The sequence below is a fragment of the Alexandromys fortis genome, unplaced genomic scaffold (genome assembly GCF_014885135.2).
Source record: "Alexandromys fortis isolate MF-2015 unplaced genomic scaffold, M_Fortis_MF-2015_v1.1 scaffold_10, whole genome shotgun sequence".
In the NCBI taxonomy this organism is placed as follows: domain Eukaryota; kingdom Metazoa; phylum Chordata; class Mammalia; order Rodentia; family Cricetidae; genus Alexandromys; species Alexandromys fortis.
The window spans coordinates 4181781-4206791 of NW_026067895.1; the positions used below are offsets into that span (position 1 = coordinate 4181781).

The window sequence follows — 25011 nt, forward strand, 5'->3', positions numbered from 1 at the left end:
CAAAGGCAGCACCATTCCCTGGGTTTTAGTACTCCATCTGGATAAAAAGGAGGATGCTAGCTGAGCAGGAGCATACATCCTTCTCTGCTTGTGACCGCAGAGGCAATGTGACCCGCTGCCTCCCACTCCTGTGATGTGGGATTACCCTCTGTATGCTGTGAATATGTTTTATTACCATTGGTTAATAAAGAAGCTACTTTGGCCTATGGTAGGGCAGAATATAGGTAGGTTGGAAAACTAAACTGAATGCAAGGAGAAAGAAGGCAGAGTCAGGGAGGTGCCACGTTGCTGCTGAAGGAGAAAGATGTCAGAACCTTACCAGTAAACCACGAGCCTTGTGGTAAAATATAAAATAATAGAAATGGGGTTAATTTAAGATGTAAGAGCTAGCTAGGAATATGCCTGAACCATTGGTCTGTGTTGTATTTAATATAGTTTTTGTGTGATTATTTGGGCTGAAGCAGGCGGATCTCTGTGCGTTTGAGGCCAGCCTGGTCTACAAAGCAAGTTCCAGGACAGCTAGGGCTGTTATACAGAGAAACTTTGTCTCAAAATAATAATAATGATAACAGTAATAATAATAATGGCACTGAACTGATACAGTTGCTGGGAGAAGTAAATGAATTCAAATATGTATGGATTAGGTATAGACCAGGGCCTATCACACAGTATCTGTGGGCCAGTATGATAATAAAAGTTTCTGTCACAAGTAACACAGCACATAGTTTTAAGTCCTACTGACACTAATATTTCTCATTGTAAATTACTAAGTCAACAAATTGACTTTCATGACAACTGTATTTATGTCTGGGCCTCCCTTGTAAAATCCCTGTGAAGTCAGGGTTCTCTCTATATAGTAAAAATGTTTAGCCATGTGTTTTCTGATTTGCTTGAGGAAAAAAAGCAGAGATGTAGACAACAAAAGTAGTTCCCAGCGCACATCTGCACTCAGCAACAGGGTGAGTCCGAAACCACACCCAAGGGTGCCTGAACACACGAGTTCACAATCCCGGAGCATACAGGAAGGCAGGTTCCTGCCAGCCCTCACAGAGGCAACCCAGACTTCACTTTTAATGAGTCTGGAGAGAGGAAAAAACTCAGGACCCGATTCTCCGGGACATTCTTCCAAATCAAGCGCTTTGTTTAGCTACCAAAAAACTCAGTACACTTGAGGTCCTGACTTACAGCTGAATTTACAAAACTGCCACCTCACACATCCGCATCTAAATTGCAAATTGCAAAGCTCTCAGATTTCACATCGAAGGCAGGAGCCTCTAACCAGCGCCGCCCTAACTCTGCTCAGGCCAAAGCCAGTCTAAGCCACTTCCTTCACCCTCGGCCCTGAAAATTTTAAGTCATCAGAGAATGCCTATTTCACAAATACGCGTGCATTATTTTCAAAATCGAGAGCTTGATAATGCCACAAAAGTTATTATTAAATTTGGAGTTACTGACATTTAGAAAAAAAAAAAAAAGCTCAAGGGTTAAAAAAAAAATCACTGGAGCTGCGTAAGTTACCATAAAGGATGATGTAAATGGCTTGTTTCAAGTTTCAGCCTTTGCAATATCAAAGTCGCAGATTGGAAGAAAAGGACTAGGAATTCGTCAGTCATTAATCTCCCATTTTCTATGATTCCTGTTAATTACCTAGCCAATGAAAGCTCCTACAAGTTTATTTAGCCGAACTGAAATGCAGCAGTCCCTTTAAATACTCTCGTTTCTCCACATCATAGAAAACACTCTAAGAACAACGTTTAAGAAGTGAACCAGGAAGAGTGGTCAAGCACACTGCTTTGAGGAACTTCGTGCTCTCTCCAGCTTAGTTAGCCAGAGTCACTCTAAACCAAGCACTAGGGCGCACGACAGAGCGACACTGCCTAACGCGAAGAGCCGAGAGGGTCGCGGGCCAGACTGTCCCGCTGGCAGCACGGGTGCAGCTCTCCAAAGCTCCCCGGAGACCCCGAGTCCCCAGCCTGCTCTCCTCCGGGCCCCGCAGGCAGCGGGTGCAAACCCCACCCAGCCGCAGCGCACTTCCCGTTCGCCGGCCGGTCAAGAACTCCAACTTGACAGTGACACGCCGAGCTATGAGGAAGTGGCCGCGACCTAGGTGCTGCCACCACTCCGGAGGCTGGACCGCCCTGACGAGCAATGCGGAGGGAACCCGAGGGGGTTCGTCGGGAACTCCGGCTCTGCGCCCCGCAGCCTGGACACCCGCACGCGCGGCGCGCCGATCGGAGCTCTTACCTGGTTTGACCGGTTTGGGAGGTGGCTTGGACATGGTGCTACGCGGAGCTGCCAGGCTCTGCCGCGGGAGCCCCACACGCAGACGGGAACTGGGCGCCAAGCCTGCGCTGGCCGCGGCCGCTCGGGACCCGCGCGCAGCCGATGCGGGACACTCGTACCAGCGAGCTCCGCTGACCGCCCTGCCTTCCCACCAGGAAGTGGCCGCGCCTCGCCGGCCGCTGGTTGGCTGCGGCGGTGAGTGGGGCGGAGCTTCGGAGGGCCAACCTGCTTCGGAGCGCTGGGGCCCCGCCCTCCTCCTTGAGGGAGGAGCCTTGTGCTGACCACGCCCCCAGGCCCAGCTTGGTGGGGACTGTGAAAGCGGCGAGAGGGCTGCACAGTCCGGTTGAGCATCGGGCAGTCGTTCCCTTGAGACGCTCGTGCGGCCTGTTCGGCGGCCCTGCTGGGGAGGACTCGAACCCGCTTCGGTAAGTACTCACTGCCCGCTGCGTAGCCGCGCCGAGGCTTGGGCACCTTCCAGAGTCACTTGCGCCGGACCGGATCCTGATTGTGTCTAGGGAAACCGCGTTAGGACTCGCGTACCTCAGAGGCGTCTTGCTCTTCACGGTACTGGCGCTAGCCCCAGGTGACCACACGTTTGCTGGTAGAGGAATCGGATCTTGATTCTCAGGAGACAGGACGCTCCTTTCTGCAGCATTTGGTAAACAAACTCCAACCCACCTGCTATTTGGATTTGTAAAGCCTTCCAAGAATGCTTTTGGTGTTTTTAATATCTGAGACAAAAGCAAAAGCATAGTGTTCTGCGGCATGTGGCACGCGAAAGTTAGGGGAAACTTATTTTCCGTGCCCGTAAAATTTTGTTAGAACACACCATGCTCGTTTTCTTTTGCATAGAACTGTGGCCTCTTTCTCATTACAAACTTCAGAGTAGAATGGTTTGCCCACAAAACCAAAGCTGTACAAATACATGTATGTGTATATATATACACACGTATACTATCTGGTACTTTACACAAGTTGCCTATGCCTAACCTAACACCAAATCTCATGATTTTGTATTCACACACATATAAACTCACAATGTTATGATCGGTATTATATGCTCCATAATATAATAGGGGAAATAAAAACGAAAATACTGATTATGTAAGAAACTACAGGGTCAGCAAGATGCCAGATCTGATGACCAGAGTCCAGTCTTCAGTACCCACATGTTGGAAAGAGAACTGACTCCCACAAGTAGACCTATGACCTCTACATGTGGACTGTGGTGAGCCATGGTATGCACCTACCCACACACATGTAAATTATAAAAAAAAACCTTCATAAAATGGAGTGTCAAAGTGTCGACTGAAAGTTAGGTTTAAAAATAAAAAAGTGAGTGGAACTTCAAGAGGCATAGGTTACCAGGAACTCGGTGGTGGCCACATTCCTAGGCTGTGCTTACCAGGAACTCAGGCTGTGGGAGATTCTGTTTATCAGAAGGGATCAAAGTTTAAATTAGTAGCAAGAGAAGGTCCTGTCCATTGGGAGAGGATCCAGGTAACTGCTGAATAAAACACAGGAGACAGAAGTCCTGAAAACGTTTGTCTTGAACTCATCTGAAGAACACACGTGTTTGCCCTCGTCAGCTTTCTGATTTTTGTGGGGAGTTCCTGTCTCCGTCCAGCCTGCTGATTCTTTGCATGACCCACGAAGAATTCTGTATTTTAGAATTCAACGTAACCCATGTTTAGAAGTGGGATATATCAAACATAAACATAAGCCAACTATGAGGAGAATTCAACATTTCACTGAGAGCAAATCAAAAGCATTTTTAGAAAAAATGAGCCAGTCTTGGTGATGCCACAGAAACAGTCTTGACAGTGTAACAAGTTCCTGACCAAATGGGCTACATAGTGTGAGATTCTATCTCAGAATGATAATAATGAATACATTTTTTAAAAAAAGTATATAGGCAACTCATGTAAAGTTTGCTCCTGTCTCAATCTATTCTCCCTGCTCCCTGTGCAAATGGTCTCTGCTACTGAGGAAAAGATACTGCATAAGTAATACGCATGATTCACGGTGATAGGACACCCTGATTTCTTGACTCTGGAAAGTTCAGAAGGTTGTTTCTCCGGAGCCATCATAAGATTCACAGTTTATCTTTGCTCCAAGTTCTATGCACTTCATACACTGCTATAAGGCCAGAGGATCAAAGTAAGGTCATCTTCCACTACATAGCCACTTTAAAGCCAGGCCGAGCCACATGAAAAGCCTCAAAAACAAACAAACAAAAAACCCTTCAGCGTGTATATAGAGAACATGTATATAGAGAACATGACAACTCTTGACTGCAACTTGTTCAAAATTTAGGTTTTAAACCATTTTCGAAGAGACCCTAAGTTATAGTGAAATAGAATATGGGAGTTGCTGGTGCCATGTATGAACCTGGATTGTATCTGAACCTTGTGTATCCAACACAGTTTTTGAAGCGGACAGCTTCAAAGATTGGTAAGCTGCTCACTGCTCCACTGACCACTCAGTCCTGCCCCAGCCTTGTTTCTGCATGGCCCCGTTCTCCTCCTCTCCTGCATTATCACCTCCTCATGGCTGGTGAGATAGGCCCAGCACTTATCCAAACACTGTTTTGGATAGTCCCAGGTTGCTAACTCAATGTAGACCTGTGGTGCCTGGGTTTTAGACTTTTCACTTATTATTTATTTAGTGTAGATGTGGACACATGAATACTGTGCAGGTGTGCAGAGGTCAGAGGACAACTCAGAGTCAGTTCTCTCCTTCCATGTGAGTTCTAGGGCTCCAACTCCAGTCATCAACCTAGTAGTGAGTAACTCAGGTCGTCAGGCTTTGGGGTGAGGGATACTGTTTCGATTTGAGAGAAAAAACACAGTCTTGCAATCCCTTGTACTTGGCTGCAGGAGTTTCAATCCTTCTTGCCTGAAGGAGTTTACATTTAGATTCTTCCACCTCATTCCTCATCTCCGGACTGCTAGAGTTCACACACAGGTAACCCCCTCAAGTCTTTCCAGTACCGCTACCACAGTCATTACTTCCATCCTCTGTAATCGAGGCAGTATCCTGATGTATCTGCACAAATATGTCAGGCAGGGAAGGGACCAGTATTTTCCAATAACTGTGCACGGCAAATGCATGGCTTTTCAACAATACAGCAATAAGAATGACACGAATTGTCATCCTTCAGAGCCTGAGAAGTCAGCATACATGCAACAGCCTTTTGTGCTCTTGGTAATGAAGCATTTCAGAGCCTCCATGGAGACAGAAAGATGTTCACTTAATTGATCTAGTTTCTGCTCTGGCTTTTCTAGAAATGGATATCTGTCATTCCAGTCTGGACCAATTTGTACTTCTGCAAAGCTTGAGAATGTATCCTGTGCCAGTAAAAGCTTTTCCCAGAGATGGGGGAGAGAGTTAAGAGACAGGCTGACATCTGTCTTCCTCTGCCGCTGTGGGCAGCGCCTTCTTTTAGTAGGAAAGCAGGAAGGGCATAGAGAGAGGTATATTAGTCAGAGTGATCTAGAGGGACAGAACTTACAGGAATATATGTGTGTGTGTGTATGTGTGTGTGTGTATGGGGGATATATATATATATATGTATGTATGTATGTATGTATGTATGTATGTATGATTTATTAGAATGGCTTCCAGGCTGTGGCCCAGCTAGTCACAATGACTGTCTACCAACAGAAGGTCCAAGAATCCAGGAGTCTGTCAGCGCACGAGGCTGGATGTCTTAGCTTGTCTTCAGTTAATGCTCAAATTCCAAGGAAATAGGCTCTAATGTTAGTGAAGGGATGGGCTTGCCAGCAAGAGCAAGCAGGCAAAAAGAGAAACCTTCTTTGTTCCATCTCCTTTAGCCAGCAGAAGCTGTGTCTTCCCACCTCAGAAGATCTGATTAAAAGTGGGTCTTCCCACTCCAGATGTCTTAAGTAAGAAAAAATCCCTTACAAATGTACCCAGCTGCTTGGGTTTTCCTTCATTCTATTTTTTTTTTTTTTTTTTTTTGGTTTTTCGAGACAGGGTTTCTCTGTGGTTTTGAAGCCTGTCCTGGAACTAGCTCTTGTAGACCAGGCTGGTCTCGAACTCACAGAGATCCGCCTGCCTCTGCCTCCCAAGTGCTGGGATTAAAGGCATGCACCACCACCGCCCAGCTTCCTTCATTCTAGATGTAGTCAAGCTGACAACTAAGAATAATCATCACAAGGTAACCCAAGGAAATAGGTCACACGAGCATGACATCGGTTAACAGGCACTAAGGAAACACCAGCTATTGGCCTCCGGAAGCCAGACTGTGGGTAATGTGGGGTTGAGGCCACTGATCCCCTCCCAGCTGTTACTGCTCTTCAGGACTAACTCAAGTCAACTAAATGATACTGAACTTATTTTTATTTACTTATTTTAGGAACTAATAGGAAGACGTGATTTCCAAAGCCAATTATGAAAACATTTGTCATTGGAATTGGTGGGTGAGTAGTTCTTTCATAAACATCTGGGCAAGACACTCCAGTGTAGGGGGAGGCTGCCCAGGCCACGAAATAATCACTCAGAAACTATATTAATTAAATCATCGTTTGGCCAATCACTTAAGCGTCTTTCTGGCTAATGTTTATATCCTAACCTGTCCCATTTCTATTCATCTGTGTATCGCCACATGGCTGTGGCTTACCAGGTAAAGGTCCGTCCAGCATCCACGTGGCTTCTCCCTGACTCAGCCTACTTTCTCTATATATCTTTTCAGTCTGGTTGTATTCTGTTAAGCCATTGGCTTAGAGCAGCTTCTTTATTAACCAATGGTATACAGAGGGGAATCCCACATCACTCCAGATGTCCAGATGGTGTTTCGTGTGGACAGAGAAAGGTGTGGGGAGTCCCAAGACCCAGGAGAAGTGCTGCTACTTGGACACCAGTGGGAGGGGCAGGGTTTACCAGGAGAAGAAAGAGGTGGGGCTAGCAGTATTACCAACGGTTCCATTTGTTTACTGGAGCTGACCCTGGAGAGGAGAGCTGACCGGTCATTCCTTTGATTGAGGGTGATCATCATTTCCCATGTGGATGCTGGCATGGTGTAAGAAAAAGTAACACCCCCTTCTTTTTTATGGCCAGCTTTGACCTGGGAATACAAGCTTCCTTACCTATAGTCGTCTTCCCCCACCTTTAGGACAACCAGGTATACTATTTGGCTAGGCTAGTTGGTGTTGCCCTGGTATGATATTAGCCACGTATTTCACTGTCACAAGTATTCTAAACTGTGTAGTCATTTGACCTGTGGCGCCAGAGGCTGATGTGCAAATGTGACATCAACAGCAATGGGAAAGATTATTTGTCTTGCTCCTGGATTGTGTCTATCATTCTTCACGCGTGTCTTATTGACAAAACATTTGTGATATTACAAATGTAATTTGAGAGAGATAATCTGTTGTGTTACATCACAAAGGAATCAATTAGGGATAGGAAGGGACTGGGTGCAGCTGTGTAGCAGAGCGTTTGCCTGCTTGTGTGACCCCAGCATCAGACAGAGAAAAATAACAACAAATTAAGAATGAATTGAGCATCAGAATGTGCCTTGTTGTGGCTCCAGTCTGCCTGGAGCCGAATCTGTATTATCCTGAAGGACTACTCCTGTCCTCACCTTCAGGTCACACTCTCTGCCACTCCTGTGGTAGACCATTATTCATCATTCCCTAATTGCAATCACCAGTTTAATCCTGGGGAACAGTGGCGGGGGGGGGGGGGGGGGGGGGGGGGGGGGGGGGGGGGGGGGGTGGACAGGGACAGTTCGGGGTCAGGGATAACCATGCTGTATTTCAACTTAGCTTCCCACTCCAGCAGTAAACAGCTTCCTAAGCCCCAAGTTCCTCAGCTAGAATATGGGGCTTAATATTAATATATCACCTTGTTATGGAAGTAGTCTCATCTTGCTTGACTAACTGTAAACACTGTCTTTAGCTTCTGCCTGTACTGCTGTGCCCTCCTATTACAAAAGGAACTATACATTTATTTGTAAACAAAGAAAGGAAATACATCAGGTAGCCTCTCACTTTCCTCCCTCAGATCCTAAAGTCCTGCTCTGGAGCTTTTCCCTACGGCTAGGGAAGCTTGTGTGAATGAGGTTCTGAGCTTGCTGAAGGGGAAGGAGTGGGTCCTGAGGCGTCACCTGACCCACTGGGATGGTTACATTCCAAGTGTGGATTGCAGGCTCTGTGCTCGATGATGAAACCCTTTCCCAGCTGGTCCATTCCCTGCAGAACTCCTACAAGAAGTACTTCCTTCTCGGTGGCTTCATCTGAGTCAGTGGGGAGGGGCCTATTTATTGCTAATTTAATTATACGATCTTAAAGAGAAACTATAAGAAATGACACATTTTCTGACTAGATTGCTCAGACCATACTAAAGTTTCTTCCTTCTAAGCAAAAGCTTAGTATCTTGACTATGGACTTGCAGTATGGTTTCTAGACATTTTTTTTTCTCTATATTTTGGTTTTTCGAGACAGGGTTTCTCTGTAGTTTTGGGGCCTGTCCCAGAACTAGCTCTTATAGACCAGGCTGGCCTCAAACTCACAGAGATCCGCTTGCCTCTGCCTCCCGAGTGCTGGGATTAAAGGCTTGCATCACCTCTGCCTGGCTTGGTTTATAGACATTTTTTGTTAAAAAAAGAAAAGGTGATATCAGTGTTCTCAGTATATAGAGTAACAGCCTTACACCCTACCTACTTATTGTAAGGTAAAATGGACAGTCGTATCCACTTTGCAGGTATAAGATATTTACATGATAACATATAGCCAATAATCATTTTGTCTGTGTTTTGTTGTTGCTCTTGTTTGATGGGTTTTGTTTTGTTTTCTTTCAGACATAGACAGGGGTCTCACTAAGTAGCCCTTGCTGGCCTGGAACTCACTTTGTAGACCAGGGTGGCCTTGAACTCACAGGAGATCCACTTGCCTCTGGGTCCTGAGTACTAGAATTAAAGGCACGCACCACCATACCCAGCCTCACAAGTCCTTCTGATGAATGTATTTCTCTCTCTAGATTATAAACATTGCCGTGTTGATCTCTCCCAGAACTAGTCATGGGTTCTTGCCAATAGATGTACAGTCAGGAGCTTTGTACTATGAACATTTGATGTGTGATGAAATCATGACCTCTTTTCGGGGTGACCTGAAATGCACAAAATAAAATAAAATACAGGAATACAAAGAAAATCAACTGTATTAAGATACAGCTGTAAAATACTTATACATAAATCTGTGGCCTTGTGATAGTTCACTGCTAGTGTAGTAAACAGCATATGTAAGTTTGGAACGATATTGAGCGCCTGTGATCCTTCAGGATACCTGCCCTCCTACAGCTCAGCATGGATAGGGGTGCAGTTCCTGTAGACGCCCAAGTCACAGCCATCATCACTACTACAATCCTACTTATGATAAAAGGAGCTGCTGATTTCCTGTTAGAATTTAGTGAAAACGGTGTAATCTCTTTTCTTTTAAATTCACAATGACCCTGAATTCTTTCACGGACCCTTTGGCTATGACTGAGCTCTGAGCTAATCACCTCTTTGCCAAAATAATAGAATAAGCCAGGCACGGTGGCTGACACCTGTAATCCCAGTACTCAGGAGGTCGGGGCGAAAGGTTCACTCTCAATTCAAGGACAGCCTGGGCCACCCAGCTAGGGGATCACCATGGACTGCAGAGCACCACCCTCTTCAAAAGAAAAACCCCAAAAGGAAAGGAAGATTGGCTAGAGAAATGCCCCTCACATGCCGGAGAGTAAGAAACAGGACACACCAAGTTAGTAGGTACCTGCGCCTCCAGATGTGACAGTCCAGCCAGAGGGAACAAGCAACTGACCTGATGGAGAAGTAAACCTGGGCCTCTACACGTGCTCCAGCTATAGAGAGAAAAAGGGGGGGAGGGGGAAAGCATGCCACAGGAAATGTGGGCTCATGGGTAGGCGGACTTTTGATAAGCCATTCCTCTTTTTTCCTGTGGGGTTGAAGCAATCACAGTGGCCATGGGCAGGTCTATAAACTTGCAGAAAGGTGTGCACAAGACTTCTCTGGGGTGTGTCTCGAACCCAGAGCTGTTTAGACAATCAGAACATTGTTTTACTTCCTACACGGTGTCTCCAGTTCACTGACCTGACTGTTACTTGCCTCTCTCCATCCTTTACTTGTCTCTTACTATTAGGACAGCTTATCTTTCAAGTCTGTGATTTTGCCTGAAAAACAAAACACAGTATGTGAAAATGAGCATTTTTATCTCAAGTAGTAAATATTTTTTTTTATAATATTCCTTTTAAAAAATATTGTTGAATGTTCCTTGGTCCCTAATGTCTCCTTGGACCTCCTGCTTTTTCTTGTCTCAGTGTGACAAATGGCGGGAAGACAACGCTGGCTAAGAAGTTGCAGAAACACCTTCCCAATTGCAGCCTAATATCTCAGGACGACTTTTTCAAGGTACATATGAAGCTTCTTAGACATCTATCTGACTCTAAAGGGCTTACTAACAAAGTTAATGATATCCACAAGCTTTGGTTAAGGATAGACTTGGTGCAGTAGTGTTACCTGCCCACCAGGTGGCATTATCTGTCAGTGACCGGCTTTGCTCTGCCCATCATTATCCAAAGCAGTTATTAAAGGCTTATCTTTTTAATTGTATAATTGCATCGTTTCTGCCCACCACTATGTTTGTTTTTCCAGCCAGAGTCTGAGATAGACACAGATGAGAATGGATTTTTGCAGTATGATGGTAAGTGGAGTCCTGTGTGAAATAGTATGAGTTTATATTCATTTGCTTTTTAAATGCAAACATCGTTCTCTCTATTAACATAAAGTTAAATGTTTGTATAGGGAGGGCAAGAAGGCTCCCAGGGTTAATGCACTTGTCACACAAGCCTGAAGACCTAAATTTGATTCTTTTGAACCTTTCAAGGTGGAAGGAGAAAACTGCCTCCACAAAGTGGGCTCTGGTCTCCCCAAGCATGCTGTGGCATGGAGGCTCCCCAACACATCACACACACACACACACATACACACACACACATGCATGCATGCATGCACATGATCACAGACATACATGCTCACACATACGAATAATTTGTTTTGAATGTTTAAATATTGCTGTATTTTAAGCCTGCCATTGTAGATTTTTTATCTCTGGTCAACTATTTAAGTAAACAGAAAATCTGTCCCAGATATTTAAATTTCAGACTCAAAACTGGGATGGTAGATTTTTTTTTCCCAGAAGCAGGGTAGGTTTGTCATCTTTCTGTCCATCCCTGACTCTGACATATGACTAGCCATGCTTATGACTTTGAGGCTCACCCACTAGAATATTTCATCTACATCAGACTAGCTTTTTAATGCATTCAGCTTCCCTTCCCAATATCAAAGCACCAGAAAATGTGTTTGTTTGTTTGTTTGTTTGTTTTACTACTTGGAAAACCTTGGAATGTTTTTTAGATTCACTTCGTTTTCTTGACCCAGGCTGATTCTGTTGGGAAGCCAAAGAATTAAAGTCATCCAGAAAGCATTTCTTTTCCTGTAGAGACTAGCATAATGAGAGTTTGTGGTCTTGCTGTCTTTTATAATTAACAGACTATCCTTAGTATGTCTGTAGACCAACCGAGAGGGCTTCACCAAAAAGACATGTGTTCTCTATCTCCAGTTTTGAGGGTTTGAGGATTCAGTGTTACATAACAGTTCTTACAGACACACAGTGGCTTTCAGACCAAGTCCCTTCTTGGCAGTTCTATGTCAAGTTTCAGTCTTGATACATTGTTTCTTCTCTTCCTTCCTAAAGTAAGAAACTACTTTGGGGAAAAAAAACAGAATGAAAAGACAATTGAAGCAGTGACAGCATTATTGTTCCCATTAACTGAGGAGTTCTCGTAAACTAACTAATAAAAAGGTAATATTTCAATAGAATTAACGCCAGAAGAATGTGAATGCCTTCCAAAAACAGGAGGTCATCAAAGAGTTGCAATCACCTTTCTTCCAGTTCCAAAGTAGACAGAGAATTTTAATAAAGGGTAATGACCCAATGGCAGGATCACTACAAAGCAATCACCCTCGTGCACATTACATGGGATTACAAACTAACACAACTATGTCTCACAAATGCCTTGAAATGTTCCTACCATGAATTCATGTACCCTACACCCAAGAATCTATCTTTGAGAAAAGAATTGAACTTTTCAGGTAAACGTCTCAATGTAAAGTAAGTCCAGGTAGACTCAACATCTTTGTAACCACTAAAAGGGCAGTTTATAAAAGTGAGTTAACAGATACACAACATGCTGGACCGCTTTAGTCACAAAAGGATACTGCCCCCATGGTTCTGGAAGCTGGGATCTGAGATGAAGGGTTGGTTGCTTTAAGGACTACGACAGACAGATTCAGTGCCACACTCTGGCCTTTGGTGCATTACCACCATCTCTCCTTTCACTTTCCGTGGCATCTTCCCCGTGTGCATATGTACCTACCTTTCTTAGTGACATCAGTCAATACACAGTACCCCAGATCATCAGGGCATACCTGGAAGGCATTTGTCGGTCAAGGAGGCAGGAAAATCTCAACCTGGATTAGAAAAATAATAGCTGACAAGCATCGATTCTATGATGGCACTGTCGAAATTGTCTGACAGAGATCTGAAAGTGGGTTTGTACAAAAAGGTCATCAGGTCCCTGCAGATGGACTTGAAACAGGAGAAGAGTTTAAACACCCCAAGAAAGACATGGAAATGTGACAAAGGAACCAAGAAGGAATTTGGTAACTGAAAAAAAGTGTGATAACCCAAGTCTAGAACTCTCCAGGTAGGCTCAGTGAAAGAATAAGCATGAGAGGAAAAGATCCATAACTTGAAGACGTGGTGGAAACGACTTGGAACGGGAGGACATAGAGAAAGATGGAGTGATAGCAAAAGACCTCACATCTCTACCTGGGAGCTTCAGGAAGAGGAGCATGGACTCCAGACGCAACAGGGAAGACTTCACATTCGAGAGGAGACGTGAACCTGTTGTTGGAAGGATCTGAGTGACCCCCACAGAAGTTAGACAAAATGGATCAAGACGTAATTAGGGGAGGCACAATTTACAAACAGCAAACATGGGAAGCATCCTACAGATGTTGGAAAGAAGCCCTCATGCTTTGCCTGTCTGTATGTCCATACACACATGCTTCCCTCCGTTATGGAAATTCTTAGGAGACTGATTTATAAACCTTGATGAAATGGGAAGTTTCCTGGAAAAAGTGGCACTTAGCCAAACCAGCAGCATAACTATAAGAAAATCTCAATAATCTTATCTCTATTAACTTATTTAGCCCACACTTTTCTGAGAATTTACGGCAGAAACGCTCGTGAGGGCATGCGGTGTGATCAGTGGTCAGGAATGAGGCTGGGAATTTACGGGAGAAACACTCGTGAGGGCATGGGGTATGATGAGTGGTCAGGAATGAGGCTGAGAATTTTCATGTCTGACAAATTACTGGTCTGGTCTGAAGACCATGCATCAGGAATACCTGTTCCGCTTCTCTAGAGTCCTATTTGTTAGCTCTAGAGGGTGCACTTTTCGGGGTTTAAAATGACATTTGTATCCTACAATTTTTAAAAGGTTTTCTTGTAGGACTGGAGCGATGTAGGCTCAGTGGTTAGTCCTTCTAGCAGATGGGCTCAATTCCCAGCACCCACATGGCAGCTTACAACTATATGTAACTTTAGTTTCGAGGGGATCTGACGCTCTCTTTGGCCATCTGTGGGCAATGAACACACATGCACAGACATACAAGCAGGCAGAACACCCATAAACATAAAAAAAAAAAGGTTTGTCATTTATAAGAGATCCTTTACTGTTAGAAAGAGTAGCTACTTTCCAGCCAGGTGGTGGTGGTGCACACATTTAAACCCAGCACTTGGGAAGCAAAGGCAGGTGTATTTCTGTGAGTTCAAGGCCGGCCCACTCTACAGAGCGAGTTCCAGGACTGGCTCCATAGCCACTGAGAAACCCTGTCTCGAAAAAAAAACAAAACAGACAAACAAAAACCACACATATGGGAAAAAAGTAGCTATGTTCCAAGTAAATTATATGTTATTTATCTTTCAAATGTTATCTCTAACTTATTTTGTCTTCTAAAAATTGGAATTACAGGCAGCTGCAGGCTGTCACGTGAGTGCTGGGAACTGACCATAAGTGCTCTCAAAGAGCATTGGGTACTCTTAACCACCAAGCCCTCACTCCAACCCTCACTTAGTTTCAGTTTTTAAAGGTCTTGCTGGGGACATATAGTTCAGTGGTTGAGTGCTTACCTAACACACACAAAATCCTGGATTTAGTCTCTAGTACCATAAATTGTTGATTTTTCAGTATCAGGAAGGGTTGATGGGATAGTCAGCTGGGAACTTATGGTAGTCGAGACTGAGGGACGGGACAGGGAGGGAACACAGAAAGTAAAGGCACCTGCCACCAAGCCTGACAACCTGAGTTCCATCCCTAGGATTCCCTGGAGGAAGAACAGAACTGAACCTTTCAAGTTGTCCTCTGACCCCCACACATACCCAGTAAATGCATCAATCTAAAAAAATTACAGCTAGAAATAGTGGCATAGTATTCATTGTATTTTACATTTGTACTTTTTTTTTTTTTTTTTTTTTTTTTTGGTTTTTCAAGACAGGGTTTCATTCTCTGTGTAGCCTTGACTGTCCTGGAACTTGCTGAGTAGTATGCAGACCAGGCTGGCCTTGAACTCACAGAGATCCACCTGCCTCAGCCTCCCAAGTGCTGGGGTTAAAGGCATGTGCCATCACTGCTCAGCACATTTGTACATCTTTGTTTTTCCTAATAAAAATATCTCAGACATACCTCTCAAGTATATATCTTAGTGTTTTAATGGGGTGTTTAAAGTATTTATTATTAGATCCTTTGAAAGGTAAGCGAAATGCTGTTATGTCCTACATTTACAGAACCCTAAAGATACTTATCACAGAAAGCCAACCACCTAGAGAGTTTGCTATATTAATTTCATGTGTTTTATGTTTGTTTCAGTGCTTAAAGCGCTTAACATGGAAGAAATGATGTCAGCTGTTTCGCGATGGATGGAAAACCCAGGGCGCTCTGAGGGACCCACAGCTTTGGAAAGCGCTCAAGGGGTTCCCATTTTAATCATTGAGGGGTTCCTTCTCTTTAATTATAAGTAAGTCCCCTCCCAGCCTGAAGGAATGCGGGGGTGGGAAAGAGAGGCTTGCGAGCTGAGTGTGCTGTGTTCTTAGGCCACTGGACACCATATGGAACAGAAGTTACTTCCTGACCATCCCGTATGAAGAGTGTAAGAGGAGGCGGAGGTACGTGAAGAGACCGTCTTGTGCATTGTTATCCGAAAGGTGAACTGTAGGGAAAACAGGAAAAGTGGCATTATTGAATAAGCCTTAACTCGGAAGTCAAGCATCTTATCACCTGGGGTACAGTAACTTCTCTAAGAGGCCAGTGCCGTCCTGTTGGGCTCCTGCCTCCTCACCTGCCACACCCATGCAATGCTAGCCCTGCAGAGACCGCCTGCTATATAAGAGATGAAGCCAGCCTGTCCGTATCTCGCTCCTTATTTCTTCTTATACTTTTCCCATAATTCTTTCATAAAACACCAGAGACAGAGAAAAGATAACTATGAATGTTAATGAGTTACAGGCATACAGTTTGAATCATAAAACTAAATCCATTTTGCTACTTTATTCACTACAATTGAGTTTAACAACAAAAAAATTACTCTGAATCCCTCTTTAGATTTAACCTGAGTGATTCATTTACTTTGTCAATCATGTTTTATATTAACATCAAGTTTCTTGCCTGTTTTTCCAGTACAAGGGTGTATGAGCCTCCTGACCCTCCAGGGTACTTTGATGGCCATGTGTGGCCCATGTACCTAAAGCACAGACAAGAAATGAACACCATCACGTGGGAGATCAGTAAGTATCTGTCCTCTTTCTCACAAGGCCTTTTACTTCTCATTTATGTCAAAGTACAGAAAAGATTACTTGGAAAACATTTTTCTCAAGGAGTTTTTAAAGAGATGCTCAGGCAGTCTCGGGGTTCCCCTCTTCTGCAACTGATTCTGCTGGCTTCTTCTTCCCCTGGTGGTTCCTGCCAAGTTTGTCAGATTCCACGTTGTCATCTGTTGAGCCACTGTTGCCTGGATGTGGCCTGTGGCAGTGGAAGGTCAGAGATGCAAACCCAGTCTCTGCACTAAGCCAGCTGAGATCTCACCAGGAAACGGCATTAAAAGTCTGACCTTACACACACACAAGTCTTTCCTCCATGTAAGTGCTGATGTGGAGCACCAGCGAGACTGCCCACCTCCAGGTCACTTGAGAAACCTATCTGTCACTAAACTCATATGCATGTAGCTGGCCTGGGGGTGGGGGACCTTAAGTTAGAAGGAATGAATGTCATCCAGACCATAGGAAGAACAGAGAAAAGACCTAGGGGCAGGAAGGCATGAGCAATACCTAAAAGAGGCTGTTGTGTTTGTAGTAGAGAAAAGCAAGGGGAGGATGGGCCACTGCTGCTGCTGCTGCTGCTGCTGCTGCTGCTGCTGCTGCTGCTGCTGCTGCTGCTGCTGCTGCTGCTGCTGCTGCTACAGGCAAGGGCCAGGCCCTCTAATGCTAATGGGATGTCCTGGGAGAGCTAGGAAGCACTCTACAGACTGGCTCTAAACACGGTCATGGTCAATACATACTCTTTTGAGTAAGATCTCTCCTGATCTGAAGAGTAGATTTAGAGGTTGCATTGTGGAACACAAGTACTCAGTAGAACGGCGGCATGAAGGAGCCCAGGATGCCAGACACCCCAGGAACCAGCAGGCAATGTTTTGGGGTAGAAAACATGAAGGAGTTGTACATATGTGAAGAAGGGCTAGACATGTGTTTTGCAGGAAATAAGTTGGAGGTACCTGAGAGACAGTGTTCCAATTTGGAGGCCATATGAATATGTGGACCTGAGATAAGGGGCTGTCCTTGAAGTGTTTAGGGAGACAGTGGCCTAAGTCCGTTGGCCAGGACAGAGGGATCAGACTGGCATACTTTTCAGAGCAAAGGAGACTCACCCATGTTGAAAGGAGCCTGTTGTCCTCCATCTGTGCAGAAAGGGCAGCATCTACCTCAGCGCTGTGCTGGATTGTGCTGCGCCAGCAGCTACTAGGTCATCCGTCTAGGGAAAGCATCCTCTCACGCCCTTTGCTCCCTCCATCTAAACTGCAAGCCCAACTTTGTCCTTGGTCTTTGGCCTAGTTAATGTCAGCTGTCAAATTCACACAGTCGTCTGAGGGAGTCACAGTTGAGGGACTACCTGGATTCTATCAGCCTGTGGCCATTTCTGTGACAGATTGTCTTGACGGATGATTGATGTCATGGGGGGCTCCATGCATTGTGAGCAGTGCCACCTTGGGCAGTTGAGCCCGGGCTGTACAGGAAAGCTAGCTGAGCGAGGAAGAGAGCAATCCAACAAGCAGCGTTCCTTTGTGGTTCCTGTGGCAGGCTCTCACCTTGAGTTCCTGCCCTGACTTCCCTCAGTCAACTGTGATCTGGAAATGTAAGCCAAATAAACCCTTTCTTCCCCGTGTTGCTTTTGGTTAGAGTGTATTATCACAACACCAGAAGAAAAAAACAAACACAAAACAAGGACACCCTGTTTAGATGCAGCCAATCCATGGTTGCCAGCTCTTTGGGATAAAATCTATAAAGACGCCAAATTCCATCTCCAGTGCTGTCCTTCCTCTACTTAGCCACTCACGCTTCCCCGCAGGCAACTTCTCTTCAGACCCCCTCAGCCTTGCTGTTTGCGCCTAGCAGGTCCTTTCCTTCTGCAGAAGTGTTCATGCCAGCTTTATTGAAAATATCCAACTTCCGGTCTGGGTAGTGTGTGGTAAAGTCCAGACTGGCCCGTAGTGTAAAAGCTTCATTGTTGGGGCATGCATTGGGGAGTTGCTCCTCTTTGGGATAGGAAACACAACAGTCTCTAAACTTGTTTTGTGTGTCAATCAGGCACCAAGAACAAACCAAAGAAACCACCCACGTCCAGCTTAGTGAGCCAGTGAGTTTATTGGGGTTACTTATAGGAGCGTGGTAACTCAAAGGCAATTATATCACCAAAAAGCCCATGTCACCATGGAAATGCCTCAAAACAGAATCCCTAGAGCTGCCTGTGCAGCCTTCTGGCTGCTCTGGGCATGGGAGAGCCTTCTGTCTCCAGCAGTTGTTACTGCTGACATAACCTTTGGAAAAGGCCTTGTGAGTCTAACTCTCAAGAACTCAATGAGCCAGTAGGTTCATTTACTTTGGACTCTTAATGTCCTCCTTCCTCCCTCTAGGAGGGAATGTCACAATGTAGAAGAAATAGGTACACAGTGCATGCCATGTACACAGTACTTAGCCTCTCTCTCTTTCTCTTTTCATTCCTTCCCACCCTCCTTTCTTCCATAGATCATAGTTCTGGGTTCTTTGGTGAAAGCTATGGGTGTTTTTAAGAAACACCAAAGCATCCATTACTAATAATCCTGTTCACATTTGAACTGCTATTTCTCACTTCTCAGTTTACCTAGATGGAACAAGATCTGAAGAGGACCTCTTTTCTCAAGTGTATGAAGATGTCAAGCAAGAATTAAAGAAGCAAAATGGTAAATATTGTTCTATCAAATCAGATGGTGGAGGAAAAAGAATCTTGAGAACACTTCATTGCATTCCAAGATTTGTGTGCACAAATGCCAACAAAGAGAGATTTTTGCATTGATCTTTCTTGGATCACATGACTTGCAAAGAGATATCACTTTAACCAGAAAAATGGCCTTGGCCATATGTGATTGGCCATAACTAAATCATATACCCCATCATGGTTGAAGGCCACTGCCTGAGACCTAATATTGAAATTTTTCCCATAGAGAAAGCAGGGCAGAAATTAGAAAGAAATACAAAGAAGAAAGTTGGAATACCATGCTTGGAGGATAAAACTCCAGACCTAGCAGCTAGATTTGAATTACAAGAATTAAAATGTGAGCTTAAGAAATGGCTCAGCAGTTAAGAGCTCTTGCTACTCTTGTAGAGGACTGGAGTTCAGTACCCAGCACCCACATTGGTCAGCTCATAGCTGCCTGTAACTCTCTCTAACACAAAGAGATCTGACACTTTCTTCTGGCCTCTGCTGGCACCCACATGTTTATGTACCTCCCTTCTTCCATCCATTTTCTCTCTCTCTCTCTCTCTCTCTCTCTCTCTCTCTCTCTCTCTCTCTCACACACACACACACACACACACACACACACACACAAAATAATTCTTAAAATTTTTTTTGAATAAAGATCTCATTATGTAGCCCTGACTGGCCTGGAACTTGCTGTATAGAACAGTCCGGCCTAGAACTCACAGAGATTCCCCTGCTTCTTCTTTCCATAGCTCTGGGATTAAAGGCATTTGTCACCACACCTAGCCTAATAAAAACAAGTATTAAAAAAAACAAAATGATTACTATGTTGAACTGATGGTGCATGCCTATATCGAAGCACTCAGGTAGATGGGGCAGGAGAGTCATGAGTTCAAAGATAAGTTACAGAGTGGCACTCTGTCTAAAAAAAATGGGGAGATTCTGTGGCTAACAGATAAAATGTCAGGGTCAGCTGGCTCAAGAGAAGGCAGCATTAGCCTCAGGAGCAGGGGAGAATGTAGCAGGGTTTGGGGTGAGAAAACCTGCTGTAACCCACATGTCAGTCTCTCAGGAAGAATTAAGTTTACCCTCGCTTTACCTCTTTCACTAACCAGCTAGTGCCCCATTGAGCCTGACTGTTCCTGGTTGTAAGGCCAGCCCTTGGCATAGGCAGGAAGCCCTCTGAGGAAATTTTAGGACCATTTTAAATTTCCCTCAAATAAATAAAACTAATAATCCTTACCAAGTCTGCCATCCCACCCTAACTCCCCATCCTGCCATCCTAACCCTGCCGTTTCACCCCTGCCATCCGAACACTGCTATCCCAACCCCTGCCATCATACCCTGACACCCCAGCCTGACTCCCCACTCTGCCATACTAACCCTCATCCCCGTCACCCCACCCTGCCACCCCACCCCTGCCATCTGTTACTCTGATGGAAGGTAGCCACGGGCACCAGCGTAAGTAGATGAAGAGTGATGGGGTGATGTGAGTTGCTCAGCTTTTAGAGCTGATAACCCTGGGCCAGAACTACATATCTGAGAGAGACCAGATCCTCCTTCTGCCCCAATGAGGGGCTTTCAGGACCCAGGTGCTAGCATCTGTCTACCCAGAATGGGCAGGGCTTAGGCCCAGTTCCCTTTTAGTAATTAAGTCATATACTGGAGTTTGGCCTTAGAATCTGTTTTACAATAAAGACAGAGAAAGCTTTAGTCATTTTCCTCAGATGCATTATACCCCATACCACCCCAAATCCATCTTTTGCCATCTGCCCACAAGGGCCAAGAACAGCTGGTATGCTGCAGCAGATGCTGTGAACCCACAAGGTAGTATATGTCTGTGTGTGGGACTCAAATGTGTGAGCGCATGCGCACACACACCTTCCTTGCCTGCATCTAGAGGTAGATGAGAAGTGTTCTCCTCTTCAAGGCTATCTAGTTTCTGTTCTAGATACAAGATACAGGTAAACTAATATTAACAGAAACTCTAGAAGAGATAAAACTTGGAAACAGATCGACTTTTCCTGCCCCTAAGATTTATGGTAGTTTTCCATTGTACAGGTAATTTACTGTGCTAATTATAGTAACCCATCACCTTTCCAAGTTCTTGCAGCCAGAAGAATTCTCAGAGTAGCCTGCTTCACCCCTGAGCCTCAGAGCACCAGGATGACCTTCCTAATGTGTCAGATGTTGACTCCAGGCTTTTTCATTTTGTATAACCCTATTCAGCAAATTCTTCATTATAAGAATATGCAGTCTTATTTGTGATAAGGTAATAAAATTGATAAGTAAATTAAAAAAGATAAATAACCCCGAAAAGTTAGGGTTTCTATTGCTATAAAGAGACACCATGACCATGGCAACAAAGGAAAACATTTAATTAGGGTGACTTACAGTTTCAGTCCAGTCCATTATCGTCATTGTGGGCATGGCAGCGTGCAGGCAGACGTGTGCTCGAGAAGAGCTGAGAGTCCAGCATCTTGATCCGTAGGCCACAGGAAGTGAACTGTGTCACTGGGCATAGCTTGAGCATAAGAGACCTCAAAGCCCAACCCCACAGTGACACACTTCTTCCAGTAAGGCCATACCTACTCCAACAAATTCACATCTCCTAATAATGCCACTCCCTTTGGGGGCCATTTTCTTTCAAACCACCACCATCAAGCTATATAAAGTTGTACATGTAGTGTAGTCCTAACTCAAATCTGAAGCTTGAAGTAAAATGTAATCCTGACCTAATCTTAATGCAACAAAGCAATTTATCCACGAGGACCATCAAGCTCCCTTAAAAGCTTTTGTTTTCATATTATTCTAAAAACATATTTGATTCTAAACATTTTTATGTGAAGAAATTATAATTGTGTTCTTATCAGCCCCTCTCTTACAGGAAGCTGTGAGCATACTGGGTAATCAGCCATGCTAATTTCTGGTTTCTTAGTGGCTGTGTTCATGTAGCTGTGTGGATGTTATTATATAATGAAGCTAAATATCACTACCATTAGAAGATCAAAAGCCAAGTTCCTTTTTTCTTTCTTTTTAAATTTATTTGTTTTTATTTTATGTTCATTGGTGTTTTGCCATGGGTATTGGGTCCCCTGGAGCTGGAATTACAAACAGTTGTGAGCTGCCATATGGGTGCTGTTAATTGAACCTTGGTCCTCTAAAGCAGTCAGTACTCTTAACCACTGAGCCATCCAGTGAGATCTTTTTTATATACACCAGTGTGAAATCTAAAACTTAACATTGATACTTTAGTGTTGGGGGCTGTGGACCCCCAGACCCTGAATTTCCTGGAGACAGCTTATTATGCTTGCAGCTGATCTGAGCAAAACAGCTTGTTTTCCTGTGTTTGCAGCTGCTCTGAGCACGAGACCCTCAGGAGTTCCTGATGGCAGGGAAGTGGTTTCTGGTGGGTTTGGCTGGGGTGTGGCTGCCAGTTAAGGAACCCTATTTCAGCTGGCAGTGAACACAATAAAGGGAGCATTCTTGGCATTCTTGTTTCAAGGATGACCCTGTTCCCACACTCTGTCTCTGTGTGTAAGTGTTTAAATCTCCAGCCCCTTTCCTGGCTCTTGAACCTTCCTGTAGTGCTGGCGGTGGCTACAGGCATAGTACCGAAATACATGTAGTACAGGGGCTACAGGACCACAGTACATGTAGTAGCGTGGACGCTACACTTTAGAACATAACTGATACCATGGTGCCTCTCTTTCTGTCTCTCTCTCACACACAGACATACATACACACAGTCTGTGCATACTATTGGTTTTCTTTTTGAATTGCATTCTTAGAATAAGTTCTCAGATACTAGGGTATTCGTTTGGTCAGAGAGAACAATCATTTTTCCATTTTACTTTTATTTTACATTTTTACATTTATTTCCTCAATTAAATGCTGCACTTGAAAAGATAAATTTTCTCTGACAAAACTGAATAATAAGAGTTTATCCGTTTTTTTTTTTTCTTGAGTTCCTGAACAATTCTGCTAAACCTCCTTCATTTACGACAGTGGATTAAAGGTTATGGTACTTCTTTCCCACGTCCAGACCACACCCCCCAAAAAAAATCATGCTTCCCTTTAATGTACTTCTGGTCCTCAAAGTTTCCTTTTCCTGCAGGTAAGTATCTGTGCCATTGCAAATGATAAGATATCTGGGCTTTCTATTTTTCATTGTTTGATGATTATGTACACATCCATGATGTACTTGTCATTTCTGTCACCTGCAATCCTCTCCCATCACCCTTCTATTCCCACTGAACCCTTCTTCGCAGTACATCGCCTTCCTATTTTCATGTCATTTTTTTTCTATGTTTACTTTTACTTTGGTTGTTAATTTCCTTTGTTGTTGTTGCTTGTGAACCACTGAGTTTAATTAGGGTTGTGTGAGCATAAGTGGGAAGTGTTTACCAGAGCATAGGCAACTTACCAGTGGTTACAACACTGAAGAAAATGACTTTCCCCTCCCAGTTAACTGCAAGTAGTTCCTCAGGAGGAGTGAAGCCTCGAGAACTCCTCCCTGTCATGACAGAGTGTTGGTGGGTCCCGTCTTGGACAGGTCTTGTGCATGAAGCCGTAACTGCAGTGAATTCACTGATACAACTGCCATTTCAAATCCAGAAGATAGTGTTTCACTCTCCTCCCCATACTCCAGCCCTTCAATCCCTTCTGTCCCCTCTCACAAAATGTTCTTTGAGCTCTTGGAGGCAGAGTAATGATATATGTGCCCCGTTTATGGCTTAGCACTCAATAGTCCCTTATTCTCAGTAATAAGTCTTCATTAACAGTTGAGGGTGTCTACTTTTTCTAAAGATAGGCTTTAAAAACTGATGCAGAAATTAAAACAACGGGATTTGATTCAGTGTGTTTCTTTATGGAGAAAGCAGAATTTTTGCCTCAAAAATCCTTATAATCTTAACATTCTTGGGTATTGGGTGTGAAGATCTAATCAAATAGGATTTGGGATATTCACACTTTCCTCTTTATTCCTAAGGTTTGTGAGTAGCAGCACAAAGGTGGAATGCAGCAAGTCCTCCTGGGATGGATTAAGAAACTTGAAGGACAGCAAACCCTACCTTGGGCAAAAAAGAAACATGAAGGGATGTGTTGAAGAACATTAGCTGGGATGCAGTCTGTCCTGCAGGACAGTGACGGCTCTCTTGTGTCTTTGTTCATTTTTATCACACTTTTCCCAATCTGTAGAGCAATGTGTGCCCATGCCAGGGTTCCTCTATAAGAATGGAGGTCAGCCGGGCGCGGTGGTGGCGCACGCCTTTAATCCCAGCACTCGGGAGGCAGAGGCAGGCGGATCTCTGTGAGTTCGAGGCCAGCCTGGTCTACAAGAGCTAGTTCCTGGACAGGAACCAAAAAGCTACGGAGAAACTCTGTCTCGAAAAAAAAAAAAAAAAAAAAAAAAAAAAAAAAAAAAAAAAAAAAAAAAAAAAAAAGAATGGAGGTCAGGTTTTCTTGACTAGGACCTAGCCTGAGAGAAAGAGTTCTGGCTAGTCCACCAGTATTATGTTGTGTGTTTCTGCATTTGTGTGTATAGTTGTTGTGTCCATGTTATTATGTATATTTCTGTTGTATACACACACTCAAACACTGTGAAAGGAGCCTTGTATACTACACAGCATTTTTTGTGTTCGTATTGCTTATAATTACAATTTGAAAAATGCTGCTGTCTGCAATCTCATGGCAATGCCCCCCACCTGCAGTCAGCAGCATTACCCAAAATATTGTTTTGACATTGACCGAGTCAGCAGTTTACTGCAGCATCTGTGCTTTGTAGTAGCAGGTTTTCTTCTGCTTGACCAATACTTGTGTGTCTCTGTGAGGAGACTTTTATATCCATAGAAGGATTTAGTATGTTTTACTTGGTTTTCTGAAAATAGCACTCTAAATTACAAAATCATAGTTTTCTTCAATCATATGTAAAACCAGGGCCTTTCTCTGAAAGGCACGGGCAGGGGATAGAAATCCTTTCAATGCTGGGATTAAAATTATGTGTATATATAGGCCAGTCCTAATTCAGATATGAAATTTGTTTATTAATAATAAAATAGATTTCCCACAATC

The 25011-nt window shown here is 44.1% G+C and overlaps 2 protein-coding genes across 2 annotated transcripts in view; one reads left to right on the forward strand and one right to left on the reverse strand.

The window, feature by feature from the left end:
- Ostf1 (osteoclast stimulating factor 1) overlaps window positions 1–3050 on the reverse strand; it is a 52289-nt gene extending 49239 nt beyond the window's left edge. Inside the window, exons 1-2 of the mRNA XM_050160261.1 lie at window positions 2768–3050; window positions 2245–2715 (exon numbers count right to left, since the gene is read on the reverse strand). Of these exons, the coding sequence (XP_050016218.1) occupies window positions 2245–2715; window positions 2768–3050 (754 nt within the window). The remainder of the gene's footprint in view (window positions 1–2244; window positions 2716–2767) is intronic.
- Window positions 2560–25011, forward strand: Nmrk1 (nicotinamide riboside kinase 1). The gene is made up of 9 exons (XM_050157921.1): window positions 2560–2708; window positions 6665–6728; window positions 10627–10717; window positions 10961–11009; window positions 15301–15448; window positions 15525–15596; window positions 16108–16214; window positions 18836–18919; window positions 23930–25011. Exons 2-9 carry the CDS (start codon window positions 6700–6702, stop codon window positions 23935–23937), a joined length of 588 nt encoding a protein of 195 aa, XP_050013878.1. The 5' UTR covers window positions 2560–2708; window positions 6665–6699; the 3' UTR covers window positions 23938–25011.